The sequence below is a fragment of the Pterocles gutturalis genome, unplaced genomic scaffold, assembly GCF_000699245.1.
Source record: "Pterocles gutturalis isolate BGI_N339 unplaced genomic scaffold, ASM69924v1 scaffold19387, whole genome shotgun sequence".
Classification (NCBI taxonomy): Eukaryota; Metazoa; Chordata; class Aves; order Pterocliformes; family Pteroclidae; genus Pterocles; species Pterocles gutturalis.
This window is the reverse complement of record NW_010113255.1, coordinates 1-20,725: the sequence shown is the minus strand read 5'-3', so window position 1 is coordinate 20,725 and position 20,725 is coordinate 1. Positions and strand designations below refer to the sequence as shown.

General features: G+C 39.3%; 1 protein-coding gene across 1 annotated transcript in view; it reads right to left on the bottom strand.

Annotated features, from left to right (window-relative positions):
* The window catches only part of CEP350 (centrosomal protein 350kDa), a 60,275-nt gene extending 40,326 nt beyond the window's left edge, over positions 1–19,949 (bottom strand). The window contains 12 exon segments of the mRNA XM_010074428.1: positions 416–573; positions 1,773–1,926; positions 3,223–4,286; positions 5,750–5,871; positions 6,168–6,823; positions 7,655–7,798; positions 10,810–10,937; positions 14,701–14,803; positions 15,350–15,966; positions 18,598–18,766; positions 19,494–19,608; positions 19,938–19,949. Of these exon segments, the coding sequence (XP_010072730.1) occupies positions 416–573; positions 1,773–1,926; positions 3,223–4,286; positions 5,750–5,871; positions 6,168–6,823; positions 7,655–7,798; positions 10,810–10,937; positions 14,701–14,803; positions 15,350–15,966; positions 18,598–18,766; positions 19,494–19,545 (3,367 nt within the window). The 5' untranslated portion in view covers positions 19,546–19,608; positions 19,938–19,949.
* Positions 19,950–20,725: the final 776 nt, after the last annotated feature.

Sequence of the window (20,725 nt, the reverse complement as noted above, 5' to 3'; positions counted from 1 at the left end):
AAAAATGTAATTACTAATTTGTGCACCTATAAAAACTATCTGTGATTCAAAGATGAAGCATACAGGCGAACTTACTGTTGCTTTCATAAATGTGACCGTAAGTCTGACTTCCCAGCAGCCTATTGGAATTTCCTCAATATGGAATCTGAGGATAGTCCCCACATGACATTAAAATTAAATAATTTGTTAGAAGGCTGGTTTAGGAAAGGAAACATTTTCAATACTGTTAATAACCTCTTGTCAGAGAAAAATCAGAGTCAAAAATAATTTGGGAAGGAATCACTGGAGGAATAAATAAATAAATCCTCCTATCAGTATTAGATGACAGTTTCTAGGTATGTAGAAAGACTGCCATTTTCATCACAAGAAAACCCTAAAACCTCCTTCAAAAGAATACCCAGCAGTCAAGTACTGCACTTACGCTCCTTTTTCCCTCTCTTTTTAGAGGAAGCAGATGAGCGAGAAGATGCTGTAGACCGTGGTCCAGATGAATGCTGAGAAGAAAGCTCTACAGATCGAGGTTCATGGGGAGACTTCCTACTAGGAATGTCTTCCTGAATGCTTGAATTACTGCTGCCAGCAACACTAAAAAGGAGCACATTGACAGTGATTAACTAAGGACTTCCAACACCCGCGTTACACTGTGCAAAGAAACCCACCACACTTTAAATTAGAGACAGATGGCTAAAACTGCATTCATTAGCCCATCTTGAAAAGCATTGATTTTCAGATTAAAAATTCTGACAGCTAAAACGCTAGGAAGTTTGACATGATATTGAACATATTGAAACATACTTCTGGTAATATGAAGCAGTAAAAGATGGATAACAACCATCCTTCCAATGCTAACTCTTAAAGAGCTATTTGACTTGAATAACACAAGAATGACTCCAAATAGGACTGCATTGTAAATAATCAGATATCATCAATGAAGTGACAGAAATACGCATGATTTTCAACAAAGGATTACAACAGATTTGCAAATAAGGGGGTAATGCATCATACACTAAATAATACCAACTGAAGACCTATCAAGTAGTTTAATCAGAAAGAAAGCATGTTTTGCAGACAACCTTTTCAGCATGCAAAGTGTCTTTTACCTTCCTTTCTTTTAAGGAAAAGCACCGCCAATATAAACACAGTACTTGTGGCCTTCCCTAGGGTGCCCAAAGATGTAAATATATATCATTACAAAAAAGGGGTCTTAGGAAATTCAGGAAGCCGCACGAATTCAGTAGTACTATGGAGAGTCCAGGACTTACAGTCTTCAAATTTTAGTCTGAACAAAGGGTTTTAAAAGTTCTTGCTAACAATTTACGGATCCATTAGTAAGCATTACCAAACCCTTAAGGAAAGTAACTACAGCTTTTTACAAAATTTTGAAGTACTGACGGTATTTTAACACTTTCAAATATCTTTTCACTACATTACAAAGACTAACCAACCGAGCATTACAGCAGCCACACAAGTTGAAGAACTAACTTTCACCTGACTACAAAGGGTAAGAACTTTTTCTAAATCTACCTGCCAGACTAATGAAGAACAAAAATTAGACATAGAACAGGAATACTTGACTCCACTCTTTATGTCTTAACCGTGCTTGTTGCTATGTTAACTGCAATGTCTTAAGGAAATACGTCACCACTTTGACTAGTATTACAGTGCAGCACAACAGAGAAGATATCCAGCATATTATGAAACAAATTTTGCATTTACTATTTTCTGTCGAATTTTGCATTTTGATTTTTACAAGAAGTCTAACACACAGTTACCTGAGGTCACGTGCAATCTTTTTGTCTGTTAAAGTGCCACTTCCCTGTGATGAGGCAAAATCATCTTCATAAGAAACCACGCTCTCCGGAGGGCTCATGGCAGGGAGTAAAGGGCGCAGAAGGGAAGACCCTCCATTCGACCTTTCATCAAACACTGAAGTGTGGACAAAGGAAAAGACAAAAATGATACCAAATGCAAATGTGCATCAAACAGGTAATAAAGCTGCAGGAATTAAAATGCCCCCAACCATGAATTACAAAGACTTCGTTTCAAACACAAAAACATCAGGAAAACAACAATACAGTCATCCCATGACAGTTTTAACACAATGTAAGAAGCAGAGTCTTCCACTTCTGGTAAATTATTGAATACTCTACTTCATTAACACGCTCCAGCTAAAACATTCTTGAAGAGCGCTGTGCTTGAGAGTAGAGCCATCTGCAGAGAGTTTAAATGCAATCATCTTTAAGGGAAATAAAACACAGAAAAAAGAATCAAGAAAAACCACGAGATAAAAATCAACTTCTCAGAAAACATTCCTCCTCTTAATGAGGAACTCAAGGCAAGAGAAACAGCGATTAAAAATAAATTTGTACAAAAAAAATGAAAATCAAAGACACTTGTAAAGCATGCAATAACACTTGAAATGGTCTGGTTTAAGCAAGAGACTTTCCCTACTTAATATACCAAAAACCTTACCTTCTCAAAACCAAATATTGTTACTGGAGTTTTAATTATGGCACTACTTTGAGACATTATCGAATAACTCATATAAGCAAAGATGCAAAACAAAAGTCCACATCATTCCTCCACTGAAGTTATATGTTTCTAATAATGTAGCAAAGCTATATTATTCTTGCGTAGCAAGAACTCAGGATATACACAAACACGTTTGTGCCACAAAGTGCTGCATAAAGCACGCATTTCATCTTTCTGCCTTCACTGAAACAGGAATGATGCGTTATGACAGATGATCTGGAGTACATATATAGTAGGAGGATGCACATTCCAGTCCAGAAGGCCTGTTCTCTGTGGTGAAGAGAACCATTTCCAAATGCACTCTGGGCAATTTAGATTTAGTATGCAATTTTGGATACAATAAATGTAAACCTTACATTCACAATTCCACCAGCTATGGGTGTCCTTAATATACGTAACCCAGCATACGATTTAGTTACTGATCCAGAAATACAGAGCAATCTAATGCAAAAATAATCTTCCAGCTCAAAAGTGTGGGGTTTTTTTAGTTCTTTTTTTCCTTAGCAAGAAGGCGAAAGAAGAGGGGGGGAATAATTTTTCATCCAAAAGAAAAGTGAGAAAGCCTTACACTGATTAATTTTTGAGACATTTAAAAGTACATTCCTCGTATGTGAAGTATAAAGTGTAAGGAGTGGTAAGACTGGGAAAATAGTAATTCACAAGAGCTTCAAGAAATTTTTCCATTTTTACCTTTTTCATTAAGCTGGTAACTTTTTGCAAAGATGTTGATGACACTGTGAGGACTGCCCTTGGCCAGTTCCTCCCATGGCCCCTTGCTCTGTGCCCCACTTGTCTGAGTGAAAAGTGGCAAATACTTCTCAGCTTCTTTCTGAAACTCCTTTATGGGCTCAAAAGCATCTCTCTCCCGAATGCAGAAATCCTTCTCTTTTAATGTCTCCAACATCGTTAGTGGCAACTGTTTGTGCTGGCCTCCTTCCTCTTCAGAGAGGCTTCTGTCGCTCAGGAGAGGCCCTTCGCTGATGGAGTCGATGCTGGACTCATGAGGAATTACAGCTTTCTTTGGAGCGTAAGCCTGGTTTTCACACCCCGGGGAGTCAGTCTGTCTCTTAGATAAATGTCCTAGTATCCCCTCGTGCCTGTTAGCAGTGGAGGACCTCATTCCAAGGCTGACTGCAGCGGTATGAGGCCTGATGGTCTCAGGGAGCTTTTTAAACTCACTAAGGTTGCCTGCCCCAGGAAGGTTGTCATCAAAGGCTGTATGAGACACACAGGTACCCAACATTTTTTGAATTCTGGCTGAAAAGGCATCTTCATTTTCCTCTCTCACGGGAGGACTCACAGCCTTTGCCCACCGCCCATCATCCTGGTTTTCTTGCATAAATCCACGGTCTGAGTTCCACATGGTACCGTAATTGATACCAGTCCCAGCCAACTTTTTGGCTTCACTTTCAATCCTGCTAGAAAGGGAAGCAGCTGTAGCTTTCAAAGCTTCAATCCGATCTAATTTGCTCTTATATTGATTAACAGTAGGTTTTACTAAGAGATTTTGCTGTGCAGCAGGTGAATTCAGGTACGGGTGGGGCATCAAAGCCAGGGATCCCACAGGTGCAGCATGGCTCCTCCTGGCTGCCAACATCGCGTCACACTCCTTTGACAAAAGGTCCATCTGTTCCAGACTCCAGTGCTGGGAGCAAGGGCCTCCATTTGAGCCCACGAGAGTTTGTGGATGAGAGAGCTGGACTCTTGGGCTCAACCTGTCTGGCTGTACCCATGGAGGCTCCATCAAATCGCTCCTGAAATGAAAAGTCAACACTTAAGCTGATGACTTACACAAGTACTATTGATTTAGATGGAAGTATCATTGTCACTAATTTATTTTTTTCAGGAAGAAATACTTTTTGGTGGAATCAGAGGTGCATGAAATTGGACAGTAAACAGTTAACAGTTATAGAATGTTATTTAAAAAAACCAAACAACAACACAGCACCTTGCAAACTTGAAATGCCATTTAGGGTGTACTGTGTGTTTTACAGTTGTAACAAGCTGAGTGTTTCATCATCAGCAGTAAGTCTTTTCTAAAAGTTTCCTGACTTCAAAAGGAAGGACACATCTTTTTTCTTCCTTGGAATTTCTTAGACCTAGCCTTCCCCCTCCAGCTGAAACCAGCCCATGTTTCACCGGAGCTGTCACTTCGGGTAGGCAAGAAGAACACTTAGAGAAAAGAAGGACTGGAAATACAAGGATGTTTAAAGTTTGGTGAGACATCTTTTTTATTTCCAGCTAGCTCCCATTTGCATGACAGAAGCTCTGTAGAGACCTTCCTTCACTAATATCACTTGCACATATTCTGAATACTAGGAAACCTGGAAAGTCTTCTCTGTTTACTATGAGGCTCTCCAAATAACTTACACAGGCCTTTCAGTCTCATCTCTCTCCTACTACTAGTACTTACATTTTTTCCTTACAATGTTACACTAACAATATTTGCTGCTGTATGGTTTAGCAGCCTATTCTATACACACTGATACATAGCATTCCTAGGGCTTCCTTGAACTTTTCCAGAATGGAAACAGGTCTCACTGAATTTAAAAAGTCAGCACGGATTTGACCAAGTTAAGGTACAGATAAAGAAGCAAGTGTATATTTAAGAAGCAGACATTTGTTATGCAATTAAAAATGAAGACACACTTGCACAAGAGGGATATTAACAATATGCACGAAACTTGATGATTTTTAGTTCCTTATATTTAAGTGTTTGGTTAGGCATCTTGACTTACAGTAAGAAACACTTTGACAACACACTGAACAATTAAAAATGGGGAAAGCAGCATGAAGGGAAATAGGGAAAGGCTAGTTCCAAGCAGAAGCATAGGTTTTTGGTACTTTAGAGACAGTAACTAAAAGCCTGAATCCAAGACAATAGATTAAATAGAAACATTGAACAAATAAAGTAAGAGAAATCCACAGACACATTCATATGATCAGCTTCTCTTGCCCAACGGCAAAGGAAATGCAGTCTCCCAATATGAAACGCATATCCCCTTGATATCAGCAAAAGATTAGACTCACTAAATACCCACAGCCAAAATTTTCACACCCTTTCCTGCATCAGCTCCCTCTTCACTGTGAGGAAATGTTGTAGTTGCCATAAAGACAATTACTCTTGCTGGAACACGAGCTGAAGAGCCTAGTCTATTTTCACCTCTCAGAAATGAAAACTATTTTCCTCTCTCTCAAAAGGCCCACAATGGCTCACCTCAGTAGCGGCTGCTGCGGTTCTGAAAGCGACATGTCACTACTTGAAGATGCACTAGGAGGACGCTCTTGAGCCTTGTTTTCTTTGTCGGATTCCCCAGATGGTTGATAACCAGGTCTGGGCTAAAAGCAAAGACAACCAGAAAAATGTATTTTCAGAAGCCTGCAGGAGTTTAGAAGCTCTTGTCTCATTAAAATTGAAAAGGCTTACATTTCCTAGTGTAGTTATCACATCCTTCCTACCACGCAAAGACTTAAAATCGTAAGACATTTATGTTTTTTTCTTCAGATCACAACCACAGTTTTCTTTCTTTTTCTTAACTGATAACCAGACCAGGACAAATCATGACCTTCCTAAACATATGACCTCCTATTCCTGCAAACAACTGCAACCCATTAAATTAGTGAATCAGCTATACCTGTGTTTCCTGCACCGTAGGCAGCTGAGGTGGCTCTTCTAAAAACGTACGTTCCAGCAGTAGTTTGGAATAGGTCTCCTGTAACCGTTTGGCTGCTGAAGGCTCAGGAGGAGGCACATTCTTCACTTTAGTAAAAGCCTCCTTTTGCTTTCTGTAGAGCTCTTGGAGCCTTTTATTCTTCTGTTCTGTTGCCTCCTTTTGTGCTTTCTTCTCTTCATTCTGCTTCCTCTTCCTCTCCTCTTGCTGCCTGATGATGTACTGACGAACCTCATCTGTATCGTAGTGACGTTTCTTAGAGATCACCTGAGGCTCCTCACTGGCAGCTATCTTGTCCGGTTTCCTTTTGGTTGGACTGTGGCTCCTGGCATTTTGAGTAGGCAAAACAGATTTCTGGTTCTGCCTTTCCACATCTTTCTCTTGCTTTGTACTAACAGAATCCAACTGCAAGTCATCGAGGATTCCACGTATCTCCATGGGCAGGAAGTCCTTATTTACAGAGGCATGATCTTCTTGGTTATCATCTGGAAGAACAGCTTCCAGTTTCTTCAGGTTATTCTCAGACTGTACTTTATTCCTTAACCTTTCAGAACTTCTTGAAGAGGTTTTACAGGTAACATCCAGTCTCGAATCTGAACCTGTCCTTCCAATACAGCCTGCTAAAGAATAAGACTTGTCAAATATTTCAGATAAAAATCAAATTTGGGAACTACATGCCATCACTGAAACAGCTGCAAAAGCGAGGATGAGGGAGGAATGCACATCTCACTGTAAACGGGCTTTTGCTTCATTCAGTGTCACAGTCTGAATACAGCAGCCTTTGCTTAGACCAAGTTCACACCCTTTATACTCTTGCCAGCCTCACCACCTCACAGGTGTAAGAAGCACGGCAGCTACCACCATCCCTTAACTTGCCCTGTCTGAGATTGTGGATAAATCCTGAAAAGAGTTGGTGGAGGAAACAATGAAGATTTATGATGCACATGGATGACATTACATAGTATCTGGAAGAACCACAACCCCTGTAAAACAGGGATAACCAGCCATAGCTAACATATTATATGCAGCATATCTGGAAAATTAATTTGGCCTGCGGATCACTGCCAGCCATTCCTTTCCCCAGTAGCTTCAAAATGCAAAGACAGATTGCAGGTGATCCATTTTTTTTCGGTTGCAACCTATTTCCCATCTTTTCCAGAGCTCCTGAGCACCTTTGCAGCATGTCAAGCCACATGGGCAGGGCAGGCTTCCCATGACTCCAAGAGAAGTTCATAATCCACCCAGAAAGAAACATTATGCATCCCAACCATGCATGCAAGCAAGCAAAATTCTCTCCCCTTGAATCCCAGGTTAAAAATAGGAGTTATTTTAATAAGAAATTGATTACATTCTGTCTCAGTCTCAGAAGTCTGCTTTATTCCACAGACATGCAGCATTTTATAATACATTATGTAAAAGGAAAAAAGTCCAGTGATAAAAGTACAACGTACCGGACTTGGCAGCTCTCTCTCGTCCTCTTCTGTCACTAGATACAGCTCTTCTGTCTTGTTCTATTCTGGGAGCTGGACCCAGTATCTTTTTTACTAGCCTTTGTCCCTCCCGCCAGGAGGATGCACTTAGTACATAGTTTCCACCTGCACAACAAATAATAAATAAAAGTCAAGTATTAGATGGATTTTCCAACATATCAAAAAGAAGTATTTACTGCAGCTGTTAATGTCTATACCATTTAGTTCTGCGTAAGGGGTACGGCTGCAGTTACACAAACCAGTCATAACAGTGATGTACCATGAAGACACTCAACAGCTGGATCACACAACTATCAGAGCTTCATGCCTACATACAACACAATGTAAAAATCCCAAACATACTGTAGCACATTAAAAGAGGGTTATACAGGTATAAAATGTATAAGCAAATGTCACTGGGGGAAAGGGAAAATATTTGTAGAAGACTGAGAAGAAGCTGTTCACTTCCACTTAAATTAGGAAAATAAGAAAACAATAAAAGGATCTAAAATGTTGTAATAATGAGAACAAAAATAAAGGCGGGAGATAAAAAACGATTAATCTTCATATTAAAAGAATACTAGCCGATATTCTAGAAAAAAAACCCCAAAACTTTAGAGATTTTTACAGATAATTAATTGTTGGGACAGGTGTCTAGTGAGAGGTTACAAAATACTGAGCAGCAGTTGTTCTATGCCGATACTCACTCTCTTCTAGCTGGGATTTCTGTACCATAACTGAAAATAGTTAAGAAATAATCCTATTACTTGATACTTAATTCAAGAACAGACTACCTTGCAGGTGGCAGAAACCCAATCAAAATCTTATTAGTATTACATCATCCTCCATACAATGAAATGATAAAAACTGGGTACAGTGGCATCTTTACTCAATACTAGTTAGATTAAATGCTAGGTGTACTCACCTTTCATCTCACTAACTTCCAATATTATTAACCAATTTTTTGAAATAATGATCTTGACGAACTTTGGAGAAAAGCATCGTACACCAAAGGAAAGTATTAATAACCTAATTAAAATTATTTACCAGTGTTTTACTACTAGAAAAATACCTAACTTGAGCACCCAATTTGCAGCTGATTTCTAACCATTCGATTTCAGTTTCTAACTCTGTCAGCGCTGCCTAAACAAACCCACCACTGCAGCATGAAGGCGACACAGACAAACATAAAAGGCTTTGTGCTCTGGGCCCTACAGGACTTTGAAGCTCTGGTGCCAAAGCAACTCCAAGTGAAATCCAGGACAGCCGACCAATAGTGTTTTGGTAATCCCAGTCCTCAATCCCCACTCCGCCTTTCTTTCCTTTTGGTTCTTTTAAACCAGCAGGAGGAAACCTGTGCAGTCACAAGTCTGTAGCCCACTATTCATTCATTTACTAACAGTACTCCTTGCTTGCATTGTAAACTAGCCAAGTATTGTATAAATCTGTCACTTGAAATGTGTCACTACAAGCCTCTTTTAAGAAGATGTATCAGCCAAAGGAGTTCTTCTGCCGGACTCACTGTTCTCAATTACTTCTGAGTGCATTTAAAAAGGCCATGTAAAGTCTCATCTTCCATTTCAAGTCAGCTGTTTGAACTAAAACACGCTAACGGAGCGGAACATGAGCTGTGGCTATTTATAGTCTTGGCTATGTTAAGCTGTTTCTGATCGCTATGACTGGAGGAGGACAGAGACCATCATGGATACGCCACTTAGATCTGGTTCTTATCTTCTAGGGATTTCAGACCATCATTCCTCTCCCATTTAATCCATTACGGAGAATAACCATTGCCATTAAAACTTGCAGCAATCTCTATGCTCCTCCCTCACTTGGAACTGTCACAAATTCATAAGATAGTTTAGTATAGTTCCGTAAGTATTAATTGATCAGCATAGGAAGGAGCAAATCCATACTTATCACTTACTTTTAAGTATTAGCACTCATTACCACATAATATTCACATGTAGCTTCATGACTCACAGCATGTAGAAGTGCATATTCACTCTCAAAACCGCTTTGTAATATTTTTTTTAAAGCAGCTTTTTTTTCTTAACAGTCATTCTTCAACAGGTGTTTACTGATTATGGGTCACTGTACATCAGGAGAAATATAAAACCTTAAAAGGTGCAAGAGGTGCCTAAGCCTCTTTAAAGAGAAGTCTGTAGTGTGATCGCAGTCACAGCTACTTACTTTGCACGAAAATTAACACCAAATACAAAGCAGATGTAGAAGTCTTCACAATATCAAAGATTAATGTTACTGGAAACAAAGCACTGAGAGAATTCCCTGTGTAGTTAACTTCATTTTCTACTATAAGGCACTGCTCTACGGTAACCTGCTCACATGACCTTCTCTAAATACTTTAATTTTATTTAATATACCGTGGAAGTGTCAGACAACAGGGAAAATAAAAGAAAAATCTTAATTAGTAAAAGAAACTTTCATTTCTAAATATCAAGATTTGTAAGACTTGCCAGAGAATGTGCTTTTACATTCTTTCACTAACTGAAAAAGCCAGGAATGGGTCACGCCAGAACTGAAGGTGCAGGACAGCAACAACTTGACACAGGACATAGAAGAACAACAGCCAGAGAAGAGCCAAGAGGACATCCTGTTCTCCGCTTCCCCATTGAGAAATCATACAAGAGAACAGCTTTCCCTGCAGCTCCTCCTTGCAGAGAAGGGCAACTCAGCAAGTCCCGCTCCACTCCTCCTCTCATCGTTATTCACTGAGCTGTAGGTTGGGTGCTAACCAGCTTCAACACAAGCAAAACAGAAGCAGGGTCCACAACAGAGCTACTGCTACTTTTTGTCTGCATTGGCCTCACAGATACCTAAGGATACTCCCCCTCATCAAGAAACACACACTCTTCAGCAGTCTCCATAAGGTGCACACACCAAGCGGAATGGCAAAAAATAAACAAAAAAAAGCACACACAGCCAACCAACCAACAAACATCAAAAACATACAGGTCCCCAGTGCAGCGTATAGTCTACAAACACACTACTACAGCATTGCTGCACATCTGAGAAGACTCTGAAAGCAATATGCTTTAATTATTCTTTATTTCTTGAGACAAAACTCATCTCTGAAGGAGATGTGACAGTATTTCCTCTCCAGTAGAGCTAGTCACCTTGTTTGGTCTCTGGACTTGACAACCGTGTCAGTTTTTGCACTTTCCGCACTGGTCTGGTTGCTTTTTTCTCTTTGTTTCTCTCACTAGGTTTTCCTTTCACTGTTGAATCCTCTAAAAAACAAAAGCTGTTAAGTGATATCCCACAGTAAAGAACATCGAATAACAAGCTTGCTTCAACATTTACCTTGAAAAACCAGAACTTGGAGAAACAAAAAAATTCACTGACTCTCCTAGATTATATATTGAGATCAATTACCCCCAGTCCAGAATTTAAAAATCCTCATAGCATGATAATTTTGAATCAAGTGCTGCTTACCTATGCACTGGAACACAGCAAAGCCACAGCAACACCGTAATAGATCTTTTAGAAGTTAACTTCCAATTTTAAAAGAAATGTTGACAGTTTGACAGGTACAATTGTTGGTTCTCTTCTACTATAGATATTACATTTTACAGTATTAATGTTCCACAAGAACACCTAGTTCCTTCATTCCTGAAACACACGGGCTGCTGCTTCCATATTAACGCATGACAGCACCTTCACTCATTGTGTCCACGCTGGAGCATGAAACACAGGGTACCCCTGAGCTCTACTTTCTGCAAAACCAGTCGCAGAATTCACCCAGTGATGCAGAACTATTCTGTATCACCTAAGCCCTCATTTACAACACAATTAGGTTTTAGGCTTTAGAGATGCCAGGAACACCAAAGATAGTCACGTTTTCATATAAGGCCTAAGAACAAAATGAAAATCTGGGATGTGGCTCAATCACCACCCCAGTGAGCAGGCTTCCCAGCCGCCTAAGGTACAAAGCAGAGACTAGGATTGCTCAAGGATAGGCAAGCTGTATACCAGTCTCAGCAGTCTACACCGGACATTTTCAAAGATTTTGTTGAAGTTCTTTAATTTACATGCCTTGAAGATGCTCTTTTCTTAATCCCAACTAAAATGAACGGTAGCTAAGGCCACAGCTACCATTGTTTGCCTGCTCCTCTTCTGTAAAGAATGTGACCAGACAACCTAAAACAACCTCAGGATGCAACACCCCACACAGGCAGATCGGAAGCTTTATCATTTAGATGCCAATACTAGCTTCTACTGCCCTTAATTTCAGCTGAATCCACTCTCTGATGGAAGCCCACAGAAATACCAGAGACAGAATAACAGGTCGCATTAAAGAATAGGGAAATGGAAATGTAAGAGTCTTTCTCCCTCTCAATATCCTTTCCTTACAAATGTTCCAGTTCTCCTTGAGGCTGACAACAAGCGCAGGGAAGACAGAATCAATGCATGAAGTACAAGAAGCCTCAGTGACTGCATCTGCAGAAATCTACATTGCCTTCTCACCTCTTTCAGTGAGAAACAGTTTCTTCCTGATACCAGGAACCTGCAGGCTGCTTCCCACTCACTCTATTCATATTGCAGCAAAGTTGTTCCAGTACGGCAAATCCTGAATGTCTAAAACAGAATTACTGGAAGCTTGGGGTCCATACAACATCCTTTAGCCTAACTGCTAAGCCAAGATAAAAACATTCTGCGTGGTCTATGCTCACATGTAAAAACCCTGCTGCAGTAAAGAACAATGCCTCTGTAGATATCAGAGACCTTAGAGCTTATTTTAGCACTAGAGACCATGGAACAGTTTTGATACAACTGACTGTACACACACAAAACTCCACACGCTGTAACTGTAATACAGAATTAACACACGGATAGATAATCCAACAACCTAAAAATACATTTACAGTATAATTATGTGCAGCACCAGCATTTGATTACTTGGCAACAGTTATTCCATATAACCTTTTCAGGTCAGAAAGAAGACACGTTCCACAACAGCTGTTCTACGCAGGGCATCAGGACAGGCGTATGGCTGAACACACACAGCTCTGTCCTTTTGTAGGCAGAAGTCCACTGAACACATGATCCAAATGTCTTTTTAACTGGACCTCTTCAATTAAACTTTTCAAAAATTTGGATTTCTATGAAGAGCTCATGAATAATTTATATTATGCCTATCAAAACTGAAAAAAAATGCTAGCATAGATTAAAAATCTTTAGAAATTTGGTATGACTTTCATGGACCAATGCTGATGGTGAATACAATATTTGAAAAACAATTTTACTGAAAAGAAGTAGCTCTTCTTACTTAACTTTTTTGATGAGTTATTCCAGAAAAATTCCTCAGTACCTTATCAAGTTGTACAAGCAAAAGAAAACTGAAGTCTAATAATTTTCATACCAGCAACTATACTATCAACGTACAAAGACACCTACAGTTTAACAATCTCACAGCATTTTAATTTTTCTCTGGCCTTAAATGTTTTGACCAATGAGAAAAGTTATTTTTAATATGCAAACTCCTAAACTGCAAAATTAGAGGTTCTCAGGATATTTTATTTTCCATTCTCTTTCTTTTTTTTCATCTGATCTCTTCCCCATCCCCCAACTCAGCCAGTCAAAAGCAATTCAACCTCACAGTGCTCCACCGCAACCAGCCTAGCAAATCAAAAAGCACATTTTCGTATCCTACCCTACATCACCCAGAGAAAAGAGCTGCCAATGGGACTGCAGTTTGCCACAGTGAAAAATTAATAAAGATTGTGTCTTGGAGCAGTATATCTGCAGATACAAAGCACGTATTACAGTTTGGGCCTTTTAGCTGCATAACTGTCAGGCAAACACACAGCATTTTTTTAAATTACCTTTGCTCATAGTTTGAAGCATCAGAATATTGTACTGCTAAATGAGTTCATCACCTAAAATATATCTTTTTTCCTGTGTTACCACATTGCAACAACAATATTTAATGTTTTTCAAAAGACCCTTAGGCAAAGAGGAATGAGCTTTCTAAGTGTTTAGCATTCAACGTTCTCTTGTACACCTTCATGTGGAATAAACCCCGAAGGTAACGTTCTGTTAATTCACCACTGCAAAGCTACACAGTCCCCCCTCCTGTATCCTAGCCAAGTCATACAGTACTGAAGGTAAAAGAGTTGTAGAGGAAATAAAATCCAGATTATTTAAAATGTTTCTTAAACCTTCTGGTCTACCTGTTCTCCCACACCTCAGAGAATCCAGGGAAGACCTCTAAAAAGAGTCCCTGCGTACAAACCTCTGGGACATAAACTTCTCCAAGAACTTCAAGACTTGGATTATTCTGATATAAAGCACTAAAGTTCTACAAGTTCAGAGATATTAAACCAACCTAATGCCATATAATCTCACCTCCACCACACACACCTGAAGGCATACCCCTTTTACTGCAGGCTACTACTGCATTTTAAATAAGTACTCCCACAGCAGCTGCCCCTCATCTCCCCTTAACTACCTATAGGTTCCAACTAAACCACAAACACTCCCCACTGTAGCTTCAAGACTATTTGTTAACACTATACTAAAGGAAGTAGAATTCAAGCTTCAATATATAGTGTACAAATCACTTTAATAGCACTAAAGATGGCAAAAAGAAAATCAAAATTGTTCTCATGAGATAATATAGGCTTCATCAAAACCAAAAAGGGGTTTGGTTTTGTCCTTTTAAAGAGGAAATTGCACTCACTCATGAAAATATAGAAAGAAGTTATAAAATCAACCAAAAAATTCTTGCAGTGAAGACTTTTCTTTTAATTCCTGTTTCAAAGAAAACCCATCATTTGATTCTTCTTAGTATTGATTTTAATGAAAGAATGGGGAGAAGGATTTTTTGTTGTTGTTTTAGTGCTCAACAAGTCACTCTTCCTGTGGAGAGAAGTACAATATATTTAACACTCATTGCTTCAATTTTTTGTTTCCATGACTTTGTAGACTTGTACAAAATAAACTTCTCTGCCTCTTACAGAAGGTTGTACAGCTTAATCAATTCAGTTTGTGTCTCACCTGTTAACTGGAGTGCTATATCTCTATACAGCCCCCGACTCATGTGAAATTGTTCCTCATGCCAGATCTTTCCATCTGGAGTGCGAATCTTTGTTTCAGCAGGATTGAAACCTGAAAGTAAACAATTTAAGAGTCTAAAATAACAGTGTAAAATGTAAATATGTAAAATATAAAATGTTTTCAGGGTGGAAAGGATGACAAACTGCCAAGTAAGAAAGGAACTGCTTGAATTTCTATTACTAAATTAGAAGAAAGCAATATACCAGTCTACCACCTGCTCGCAGTTGAAAAACAGCAGACTGGATGAAGAAAAGACTATTAAAAATGCAAAATGCTTTCTCAATCAATACAATGTTACTAACCACTGGGACCATAAAAAACAATAAAAATAAACCCAAACACTAATACAGTGAGCTTCTTTTTTATAGTAATTTGTAAGAAGAGACAGGAAGAATTTCAAAAGAATCCCCAATTCTATAAATTTGCAAGAATTTATTTTCTTTCTTGTCCATATCTGTGATTAAACCAGGTTACCCACTCTTCTATTACCCAAACACAGCTATGACTCACGTCTGTGCTTTGACATGTTGCTCAATGAACAGAACTCTGCTCCTTCAGCACATATAACCAACAGGGAGGGATTATGCACCTCCGTACCTTTGTATGATGGAGCAGCAGGCACAGCTGACACCTTCCTGACTTTGGGAGTCACTGTATTCTCCACGTTTGCGATTACGACAGGTTGTTCAGCATATCCTGAGTGCTGCCCTCTGCCACCTAACCCTTCAGAATGCTCCCACTGCTTTCGAATCCGCTCCTTCAGCTTCTCCAGCTTTGCATCATGCTGCCGCTGTTTCAAGATTTCCAGCCTATGAGCACTAGAAGCACTCGTGGCAGAAGGGGAAGACACTTTCCGTTCACTGTCCTGGGATGTGTTACTCTGAGAAGTTTTAGTGCTACTCTCATCTCCTCTGGAGCCACTAGTTTTTTCCTCTTCCAGTCTTGGAGGTGTTGCAACTTTAAGAAATGCCTCATTATTCTGCAAAGCATCAATTGTTGGTCGGTCATTCAAATATCTAACAACAGTCTCATCTGCAGCAGAAGAACACAGGCTTTCAAAATCTCTGCTGTGTAGATCCCGTTCATCTCGGTCATGTATCATGCAGCCTGTTATTTCAGTCTTCCTTTCTGCTTCGCTGAAGTCCAAACCAGAGAGCAGTTGCTTGGCCTCAAGTTGGCTAGAACTGTGATAAGACAGAGAACTATATGTATCCCTGATGTAATAAAAGTGAAAAAAAAGATCACCATCAGAAGCACAACTGTAGGACCTTCCAATCCAGCAATCAACTAAAAGAATGACTTCCTATACCTTGTCTCCACTTTAAAGGCAAGTTAATTTTAAAGTTTGATCACCATACATTTAATAGCACAAGTCTGATGAACCTGAAAGAGGTTTCTGTTCAAAATTTCATTTTCTGCACTCTGTCTGAACACGACTATATACCAAGTTGAAGAGATGAAACAAGGGCATGTAGAAAATCAGCAATGTCACCCTTCAATTTAAAAAAGCTTTAAATAAAAACCAAGTGTAAAGCTTGAGAAGTGTAATTAATACGTTTTCTAAAACACAGATAAATGCACACATGCACAGCTCCTCGACAGCACATTTGTTATCTGAGAAAACAAATAAATTGCACCAAAAAAACCCTGCGCTGTACTTGAGCATTAAAAAGGCAAGCCCCTGACAAGAACTTCAGGGTGAACTGTCTGTATCAAAACAAATGTAAAGCTTACCAAGAGCTTTGAAATTCCACAACCTAAGGATCTTTTAGCATTTTTTCCACAGAAAAACACACTCTACATTTGATGGACTCATGGTACATATGTTTTTAGGACAAAAATGTATTCAATATTTTTACCAATGAGGGGTGGAAGACATGAAAATCCAGCACCTAAGCTGCCCAGCTTGCTTTTTCAGCAAGTATGTTTACAGAACTCACTTAAGCCAGGTCATAACACTCTACTTTTGAAACTGCCTACCTCTCTTCCTCTAGTAGCACATTTCTGTTATACAGTGAATCATTACCAATCAGAATAAAAGTTGAGTGGTTTAATTGCACAGAATTTCACCAAAAGTGTATATACGTACACACACACACATTGATTGTTCTAGCCATTATTCTGGTTTTGTTTTCCTACGTACACTTTAAGCATCGACTACAGGCTGTTCTCAGAGGAGCAGTGTGTTAACATAGCAGCTCTGATGTTAATCCCTATATTAATCCCCCCAATGCCACTGTTTTCTTACTGTAAGAAAGCTGTTCCTTTTCAATTGGATATAATGGCATGAGTCTGGCTGCTTTCATTTTCTTCTTTTCCCTGAAGTCTGTTAAATTTACTACATGTTTTTAAGATTAATAACTGATGTATGTAAATTATTCCAGACAGGGTCAACAAACAGAGCTCTTAAATTAACAAAATTTACCCAAGATTACACAACTGATCCAAATCAGCCCCCCAGGCAACAAGGAAGGAGAAGAATCTCACAGTCAACATGAGAAGTGGAAAAGGAGACCCAGACTTAGATGTTAGGCTAACAATTCTTAATAGAGATGTCGTGGAATTAAAAAGAATACTGCTGTCCCAACCCCACTCTAACCAGTCAACAGCAATTTGACTTAAATGGGAGAACACTTAGAAAAAAAAATGCAATGTGTTAGAAAACAATAAAACACTCTTACCAACTCAACCAAGCCTGTGCAAAGAACACACACTACCTATAGAACACAAGGAGTTGAAGAAGTTATGGTAAAGGTCTTTTAGGCTCCGATATTACAGCAAGCTATAACTAGCTTATGTCTGCTGCAGGTGCCCTTTCTTTTTGAAAGCTTTTGAGGCATCTTATATTCACCACAGTACTTACCGTAGGCTAGGAAAAACAGGCTTTCTGTATTATCCTTCATTCCTCACAGCCCACCATGTCCTATTCTGTGCCACTTTTTCTCCTCGATACAGCTGTTCCTATTTATGTTTCTCACACACACAAAAACTGAATGCATCCTTAGTACTAGATGTTCTTGCTCTATGCTGTCTTACAGTAATACATTTGGGAATATGTGCTGAAGAACTAATGACACACAGGTGGAAAAGAATGAGGAAATACTCTTTTTGGTCCTTACTACGGAAACTAAATACACAGAATCACAGAATGTTAAGAGATTGGAAGGGACCTCGAAAGATCATCTAGTCCAATCCCCCTGCCGGAGCAGGAACACCTAGATCAGATCACACAGGAACGCATCCAGGCGGGCTTTGAATGTCTCCAGAGAAGGAGACTCCACACCCTCTCTGGGCAGCCTGTTCCAGTGCTCTGTCACCCTCACCGTGAAGAAGTTTTTTCTCATATTCAAGTGGAACCTCCTATGTTCCAGCTTGCACCCATTGCCCCTTGTCCTGTCACTGGATGTCACAGAGAAGAGCCTGGCTCCATCCTCCTGACACTCACCCTTTACATATTTATAAACATTGATTAGGTCACCCCTCAGTCTCCTCTTTTCCAGGCTAAAGAGACCCAGCTCCCTCAGCCTTTCCTCATAAGGGAGGAGACCTATCAAGTCTATCAAGCCACTAAGGCCACAGCCACATCGACTTGATGACCTGGCCCCATCTCAACACATTTGACTTTAAACTCATTCCCTGAACAAAAAATAAATTTGTAACATTTTTTTAAAAAGGAAGACACTCTTGTCCAACATCACATGCTGCTCATGTGGGTGGATGAGGGAAGGAAGTAAATTTTTTGAGGAGTTGTCAAAAACATCATTATCAGCTCAATTCAGATCTGATCTTATCTGATCTCATTCTGATAATATTTTTCTTTAATAGTTAACTGCCCCAGCACTAACCTGTATGAAGCCAATGGTTCGCGAAATTCCACATGATTGCTTTTTTTCACATTGCTTTCAAGAGTGGTCGCTCGAAGAGGGCTGCGTGAGGACTTCTCCTTGCTTGATTTATTTTGACTGGAAGACCGGGAAGCTGAAGCAGAAACCAAAGAATCCTCTATGTACCAATCTCTCCAGAAAGAGAAAGCTCTCGGGGCTGAACAATTAAGAACACAGTTTTTCTTGGGTTTGAGCAGCACTCCAAAATGGCATTTAAAGTACTCCCCCTCCTTTTCAACAAGCTGATTTCAACAACTAGGAGCGAGATGGTAAGTGCTTGAAACAACGATCAAATTTAAAGAGATAATAATGCTTAAACAATAATTACACGTAATTAAATCTATGAAAGTTGACTGTGTTGCCACTAGAGGTCCATCTGTCTGTTCTCCAGTGGCACACTACCAGAATGCCCTAAATAGTATTTACAACAAGGGCTTGTTTCTTATAAGCAAATGCTCTCCTTAAATGAAATAAAGGAAGCAACAGATTTAGCATTTTATCAGGGTGTAACAGCTGACAAACATTAAAAAAAAATAAGAAGCTAGTCCAGTGTAAACACAGGTATATACAGTTGTTATCCAAACCCCCACAAGAAGAGGGTACCAGAATGGGACAAGCACTGCTCACTCACAGCACTGGAAAGTCCTGGCACTCCCTCTAACCAAGTGACTCTGATAGCACACTTTCCTTTTCGTAAGCTAAGGGAAGAAAACATTAGTTTCTCCAGGGCAATTAAGAGTTTTATGAATAAAGATCATTAGCAGGAGACAATCTGGGAGCAGGGAAAAGAAATCGAGTTTTCCCAGAATGTGGTGGCTTTGCCCTGCCTTACACACTCTGTCCCCAATCATACGTACCCTTTCTGCTTATTTTCCTGCTAGCGCTTGCAGAGGGTTTCTTGGCATCCATGACAGGATCGAATATGGCCGTGCTGCTGGGAGCTATTTCCAATTTGTTCTCTATATGACGGAGCTAGAATTTGAAGATAATGCAAATTAGAATATTGTTTTCAATTTTTAAGCTACAAGGTTTTTTTGCCCTAACATGACAAATTTTTCCTTGTTTTCATAAAGGATCAAACTGCAGGCATAAGCAATTTCACAACGCTCATGTTGCAAAACTGTATAGCCTTATGGCCATAAACTACATATGATTATTAAGATTTGTTTAAAAAGATTACCTAAATTAGGGGAATAATGGGGACAAACGGAGAATCATAGGGGAACACAGGGACAAATGAGGATGAAGTAGGAATGAATGGGGATGGGATGGGGACAGGAAAAAAAAAAATCAGTACTTACAGCAGCCTTAGTCTGAGAAAAAGTAGCCCATGCTGCAGTCAAATCTTACAGGGCAGAAACAAAGAAATAAATTTCTCATTAGCACATGGAAAACAATGAAATAAAATATTCCTTCAAAACAATTTTCATGGGCTCACTAATCAAATTCTTCTAATGACTCAATTCCAGCCTGTAACTCTCATCTATGAGAGGCTTTTATCAGTCAAGAGTCTTCTTAACAGAGCAATAAAATATGTAATGCAAAATTTAATGAGTTCACCAAGTTAGATTGAATGCATTATTACGCTTGAAATCAAATCTACCACACATTATAGAGTATGTTCAGAAGATAAAATAAAGCTGGTTATCTACCCCAACACAAATATCTTGCATTTTTCCATTACACCACAATTTAACTAGGCTTTTTTTTCTTTCTTCAGTAAACTAGGCATGAATACATTTTGAGATTCTACTCAAAAAAACAAGCTTTGAACATGTGAACTTTGAATAGTAATCTTTTGGAATTGTACACCCTACAAACAAAACAGAAGTAAAGTCTGCGAAGAACAAGCAGGAGGCACTAATCAACTTCAGCCTTTTAATCTAAACAGAGAACACGTGGTCTATGCACAATCCAGTTCAGTATGACAGAGCAGTATTTTCCTCTAAAAATATTCACTTCCTCGGTTCTCCTCTCCTTTTGGTTTCCAGTGGCTTTCTTCTAATCTAATGGTTTACACAACACAACATCCAAAACTTTTAAGTGTGGCAGAACCATGGAGAGTAGTAGTATTACAGAGTTTTTAAAA